At 57.1% G+C, this 6810-nt stretch overlaps 1 protein-coding gene across 1 annotated transcript; it reads left to right on the top strand.

Annotated features, from left to right (window-relative positions):
• Window positions 1-582: 582 nt before the first annotated feature.
• Crygn (crystallin gamma N) lies at window positions 583-6509 on the top strand. The gene is given in 5 exon segments (XM_021240847.2): window positions 583-603; window positions 2365-2637; window positions 4675-4720; window positions 4723-4816; window positions 6299-6509. Coding segments are annotated over 5 exon segments (570 nt in total). The 3' UTR covers window positions 6435-6509.
• Window positions 6510-6810: the final 301 nt, after the last annotated feature.

Here is a 6810-nt window from a genome sequence, read left to right as displayed (position 1 = left end):
GGAGGTTGAGTTCTGTAACCGGATCCTTGGTGCTGGGGGGCTGTGGCATAAGTCAGGGCAGGTGATAAACACCTAGGAAGAGGGTGGCATCCCAGGGAGGTAGGACTTAGGAGCAAAGGGCAGGAAGGTGGGGAGATCAGGGGAGGAGAGGGAGGGTGGCCAGGGCCAGGTGACACTGGAGCAGGATGCCTGAGTGGGATCGGAAGCTTGGACTCCAGCCTTTGTCCCAAGACACAAGGTGGTGACAGATGACACTGCTGTCAGGTGAGAAAGGGCAGGGCTGAGGGTGACCTTAAGCAGGAGGAAAAGTAGAGGTGACACTGTGGGCCTGGGGAGACCCCTCCCCACTGCACCAGGGCAGCCCTGACTCAGTGGGCACCGGTGGGCTTGGCCAGAGGGTCGTCAGGAGCAGGAGGCCTGGGGGCTGGCCAGGGGCGGTGCAGTGTGCCCCCTCGTGGGCTTAGCATGCCTGACAGCACTAACGCAACTGCGCCTGGCCGAGCAAATCTTTTGTCCTGGGCAGGCTGAGCCAGCAGGGTGCTGCCTGTATAAGCAGGGTCCCACAGAGGCCAGCAGAGCACCATGGCACAGCGCTCCGGGAAGGTAAGTGGGGTTGGCGTCCCTACCGGGATGGGCCCCAGCAAGGGGTGGGAGGCTTTTGCTCATCCTTGGGCACCGAGAGGGTGCCAGCATTGCTCCGAGTGTCCTGTGGGGATGGCAAACCCAGCAGAGTTGGCTTACATTCTTAGTTAAACGAGCAGCCTTCCCTGTGGTGCAGGTGGGATCTGCCGGGCCTGTCTTTCCAGCGGTCACATTTGGCTGCTTCCAGGCTGCAGGAACCTCAGTGGCCCCTGCAGCCCCTGCCCTGCTGTCTCTTCTTTGCAGGAAGCTGGTTAAAGTATGGGCTTTGCTCCCATGGATCTCTTAGGGGTACTTGGGGCTGATCTGAGGGCCCTCCATATCCTTGGGGTGCCCAGGTCACCTGATTGCCTCTACTAGACCCATCTTGTGCAGCAAGGGCAGGCAGTTTGGATCTCTCTCCCCTTTCTTTAGCATCCCTGTCCTGCCTACTCCACCAAAGCCTCTGCTCTCCAGAGGCTCCTTTCAAGCCTCCTCATGGTGACATCATCATTGTATCTGTCTCCAAGGGCCTGTGTTATGCTTCAGTAACAAACAGCCCTGGTAGCCAGCTGGCATAAAACAACCAGGGTATCTGCTCCCTGGCACTGCACAGGGCCTTGGTCCACCACCCTCCCCTGTGCCCCCAGCTGATGGAGCAGCAGGAGAGGGGGAAAGGAAGAGCCCCCAAAATCAGTCACCCCTGGTGGGCAAGATCCCATTTCACATGCATCCCTTTGACAAAACTTTGTGGCCACCCTGACTCCCAGGGGCCTGACAAGCAACTCTGCCACATTTTCCCCAGAGAACTGCAAATAGAGGCGAAGCAGGGTGACCACAGTGTCAATGGATAACATTATTGCCCTCTGAAGGGTCCTTCAGGGACCATATTCTTGAGAGTTACTGTTTGGAATTTTAGGTCCCATGGCAGGAGGTGGGTCGGGGGCTGCTGTTGATTCGGTTGTTCAGTCTGGGGACAAGGACAACCTGTGAGGGCCACTTAGCTACACGACACTGTGTCTCAACTACCTCTGGCTTGGTAAAATTCCAGATCTGACACCTGCCTGTTACCCACAAGTAACCTACAAAATACTAGGAGGTGGGTGACACCATAGAGCCCTCTTTGGGAACATTAATCAGGTGTCAGGCTCTGACCTGCCTGCCATGATTTGGCCTCTCCAGTTAAGTAGGCCTAGGAACTTGACTTTTTGAGAAATATGTGTTGGATTATGGTAATGGGTTGTGGGTGAAGTTTATTCTTTTGAAAACATCTCCTTTAATGTTATTATGGATGTTATATTTTAACAATAAACAAGAGCCGGGCATGGTGGTGCATGTTTATAATCCCAGCACTTGGGAGGCTGAGGCAGGAGGATGGATGTAAGTGCCAGCCTGGTCTACATGGTGAGTTCAAGGCCAGCCTGGAACGTACAGGCAAGATTCTGTCTCAAAATAAACAAATGAACAAAATTAAATAAAAATTGAGTTTAACAGATCCAACTGGAGTCTGAAAGAGCCCATTTTCAACTGGGTATCTAGACAAACTGGGAAATCCTGTTCTCAGAGTTTGTCCCTGCTGGGAACATGACTGGAGCTGTGTCTCTGCCTAATCAGCAGATAGTGCCAGGCCCTACTGAGCACAGCAGGCCCAGGCTGTTGTGGCCTGGGATTCTGGGTGCCATTGAGGATGCTGGGTCCCAGACAACAGCACCCAGCTCCCAGAAATGGACAGAAAGAGGCCCCTGACCTGGAGCTCTGCCCTGGCCCTTCCAGATCGTCTTCTATGAGGGCAAGCACTTCACAGGGCCGAAGCTGGAGGTCGGGGACTGTGACAACTTCCAGGACCGAGGCTTTATGAACCGGGTCAACTCCATCCATGCGGAGAGCGGGCCTTGGGTCTGCTTCGATCACCCTGACTTCCGGAGCCAGCAGTTCATCCTGGAGCATGGTGACTACCCCGACTTCTTCTGCTGGAACGGCCACAATGACCACATGGGCTCCCGTCGGCCTGTGGGAATGGTGAGTGGGGCTGGGAATGATCCCAGTGACTGAGCCGCAAGCCTAGGCGGGTCATCAGGGGCGTGGCCTCTCAATTTTAACATCTTCAAGACTGAGAGTCCCACGGTGGGTGTGTTGGCACATGCCTGTTAACCCAGCACTTAGGAGGCTGAGGCAGGAGGATCACTGAGAATTCAAAGCCATCCTCTGCTACATAGTGAGTCCAAGGCCAGCCTGAACTACGTAGGGAGACCCTGTCTCAAAAAACAAAACAGGGCGGGGATTTAGCTCAATGGTTCCGCCCCCTGCCTCCCAAGCACAAGGACCCAAGTTCAATCCCCGGTACCAAAAAAAAGAAAAGAAAAAAGTTTGGATTTGCAATCAGATGGGAGTGCCCTCTGCAAAAGCAGTCTGTTTGGGGCCTTGGCACTGCTGGTACAGGTGACCTTGTAGCACTCTACGGTCTTTGGGTCTCCTTGGAACAGCTAATGGAGGAGGGCAGTATGCAGAAAATCTGGGGACAGGTTCCCAGGACTGCAGTGGCTGCAGATCACAGGTATAACCCAGTGTGTGTATGGAGGGCAGACAGGACAGCCCCCTTCCCAGGGAAGGACTGTTAATGCTGAGTTGCCCTTAGGGTGGGATTTAGGAATGGTAGGCTCCCCCACATCACAAGAACCAAGTGACCTGCTATAAGCTCTGTCCTGTCAGGAAACAGATACTCCATGAGACCAAAGTGAGAGGTGTCGTCAGTGTCAATCTGCTACCTGACCCTCCCGGAATCCTGGGGCCAAGCCTCCAAGACCATCTGAGGGATCACAAGGAAGGCACCTCACTACATGGGGCCCCCCTTCTTTTCTCCACCAGTTGCAAAACCAGCTGTGCTCTGGCATCTCAAATTGTAAGAATGCTTTCTTAGTATTTCTGCTGTGAGACCTAAGTGACTCCATTCTAAAATTTGGTGGCATAAATTTCAGTTCTAAGAAAAACCACAAGATGTATTTTGACCACCTGCATGTGATAGTGTTCAGCCATCCCCTAGCAACAGCTAATCAGTAGTTAGCAACCAACCATTTGCAGCTTGGGTGCGCAAGGCACAATCAATCAGGTTTAATTGCCAATCTAGAACCTTGCTGTAACTGCTATAAAAACCCCTGCTGATTTGGAGTCGGGGCTCTCAATCTTGACCCGCTGCGGCGGTGACGGTTGGGAGTCCCTGCTCCAGCTTGAATAAACGACCCTCGTGTGTTTACATCGGAATAGGCTCCTTGGTGGTCTTTGGGGACCTCGAAATCTGGGCACAACACTGCCAGGCCATGGAGATTTAGAAAAAGGGATTCAAATGGTTGGCCCAGATCCTGCATAATGCTATTTCTATGAAAAGTATACCAGACATCTCGTGAATGCTGTCCTTGTAAGAGCCACCCCTGGCCAGCTGTGAGGTGGGCCTAGGCCCCCAGGCATCCAGCCAGTGGGAAGCTGGTCCTCCCCTGTCACATGAAAACATGGGGATCGTACAGGAGACGCATGTGTGGATGTTACTGAGCAATGTCGTCAAGACCAGCAGGAACTTTGGCACAGGAGATGTTATTTGTTTTAGATTTTTGGCTTCGTGTTTTAATAAAAGGTTCTGTTACAGATCTAAAATATTATCATTTGAAGTCCTGCCTGTGGCCTGCAGCCTGGGGTGTAAAAGTCAAAGTTGGAGAATGTGTTGGTGGCAGCTGGGACAGGAGTCCCCCAGGCTGAACACCCCAAGAGGGTCAAGGTCCCCAGCTCTGGTCTGAGTGGCTGCTGGCCTCTGGGGAGCCTTGCCCTCTCTGGACCTGGGATTCCTTAGTTGTAAAAAGCAATTGGAACAGTTCAGCAGCTCTGAAGCTTACCCTTTCCTCCCACCAAATCTCACTGGAAAGAATAAAGAGGGTTGTGTTGGGATGGGGGGGTCACACCAGCCCCTGCCCAGGGCCCTCCGCAGCTCCAAGCTCCTTGCTGCCTGGTATGAGGAGGAGGAGGTGCTTAGGGTTCTCCTTCTTTCCTTCCCCTCCCTGGCTGCTGGAGCATGGGGAGCACTTCTGAATAGAAATCTTCGAGGGCTGCAACTTCACTTCCTTCACAACCTCCCCTTCCTTCAGAGCCGAGGCTGGCCCAGGAGCTGCGTCAAAGCCGCCAAGGTGTACGGGATGGAGCGTGAGTATGGTGGGTGGGTGGGACGTCAGACCCCAGCTTTGTGCCCCTCATCCCGAGGGGCCTGTTCCCGCCTCAGCTGCCTCCTCTGCCCCAGGCAACATCCAGTCCCCCCACAAGCCTGGGGGACCTGGGGGCTTGGTGGAGGAAGGCAGAGCAGAGCTGGTGTTTGACCTCAGGGCTGCATGACCTTTAACCCTCCCGTTCGGGACTCTGCTTGTTCCCTTCCTCCTGTGACTTTAACTCAAAGAAATATCTAAGCCCTTATCAGGCGGAAGCCACCTGCATGGTAGCCCTGGGTCCCCTGGATCTGGTGGTGACCCCCAGGAGCCTTTCCTGGGGTCTGCATAGCAAGGGCTCCGCCAGCGTCCCGTGTCCTCACATCCATGTAGTGGAGGGCACTTGGTGGCGCTTCTGCCACCCTCTTCTCATCCTCTATCTCCTCCCCTGTAGTCTCTGCCCCTTCCTCTGGGAGATGTCCATGCAAGCTCCAGGGTGACCCCATTCCAGGTGCAGGCAGGGAGGGGCTGGCCCACTCCCCAGAGTTCCCTGGCTGGGCGGGGCCTGCCTTGAGCCCAGCAGCAGCGCCTCCACCCGCTCACAGCCCCGTCTCCCTCTCTCTCCATCCCAACCCCTGACCCTCCCAACCCAGACAGTGCCAGGTGCCAGAGCGGGGGTGGGATTGGGGGAGTGGAGGGGAGAGCTGCAGGGCTAAGTTGTGTGGCCCAGTGGCCACTGTCCCTCCCAGACATCATATGCAAGCAGGGCCTTGGGCTGGAAGGGCCCACAAACGCTGGGTCTGTTGGGGAGGAAGTCTGACAGCAAAGTGCTTGGGAAAAAAAAATTTTTTTAAAGAAAAAAAGTGCTTGGGGGGGCTTTTAGGACCAAGGTGGGGGATCTGCAAAGACCCAGGGTCAGGGTCAGAGAACCCTGTGGCCTGGGCCCCAGGAGACCCCAGGGAGCATGCTGTGTGTAACCCCTGGTGGAAATGTGACAGAGGTCAGCGGGTGAGCTGGACAGGCTCCCCCTGGCCTCCTCCTGGGGCCTCCAGTGTCCTGGCTCCTGGGTCCTGGCCAGTCTGACTTCCCGGGCACCTCCCATAGTACCACTCATGGGGGGCACACAAGGGAATTGGGTGTTTGGTGGAAGAAAAGAATAGTAGGAATTGGGCCCCAGTCCAGTGACAGGCCCCCTTGCCAGTCCCCTGGCTGCTGCCTGTGCCGGTCAGAGGTCCTCCGAGTCCCCTCGGGGATCTGGGTGCTGCAGAAGAACGGTGGGAGAGGGCCATCCCGCACTGCTCCTGGCCCTCATCCTGGGCATTGAACACAGGGACAGCTACTGGGCACCCTCATGTCACACCTGGCCGTGACCACGCCGCGGCGGGGAGGAAATTGGCGGAGACGAGGTGGTGGCCCCTCTGTCCCCCGAGGGAGGGACCCCTGGGGCGCGGGGCAGGCGGGTTGGTGTCCCCGCCGCCCTGACCGGCCCCGGCCTGCAGGTGGGTGCTGCACGAGGAGCCCAACTACTGCGGCCGCATGGTCCTGCTGGAGCGCGGCGACTTGGGCGGCTTCTCCGACTGGGAGGCGCACAGCGGCCGCGTGCAGTCGCTGCGCCGGGTCGTCAACTTCTTCTAGCCGCAGGGACGGCGACCGCGGCAATAAAGGTGGTGGACGGCGGTGGTATGGGCGCCCCGCGCTGTGCGGGGCGGGAACCGCGGACGCGAGTGAACCCCGGCTGTGGGGGAGGCCCCACAGGCAGGGGGACCCCGCGGGGCAAGGGAGCGACCCCGCAGGCGCCCTGGGGCGCCTTCTCTCCTGACCCCAGGAACCCCTTGGGCCGGTTAGGGGAGGCCGGGGGGAGGGAGCCGATGGGGATGAGCAGAATGAGGGGGCGGGGCCAGGACCGGGAGGGGCCTAGGAGGCGGAGCCGCGAGGAACCGGGAGGGGAGGGGCAGAATAGGGGCGGGGATGGGGCGGAGGAGTGGAGGGCCGGGCTAGGAGGCAGGGTTCG

The sequence above is a fragment of the Heterocephalus glaber genome, unplaced genomic scaffold, assembly GCF_053883595.1.
Source record: "Heterocephalus glaber isolate CG9 unplaced genomic scaffold, H.glaber_assembly_v1.0 deba00000818, whole genome shotgun sequence".
Lineage (NCBI taxonomy): Eukaryota > Metazoa > Chordata > Mammalia > Rodentia > Bathyergidae > Heterocephalus > Heterocephalus glaber.
Note: the sequence above shows the minus strand (reverse complement) of the source record. Positions and strands in the feature narration are given on the sequence as shown.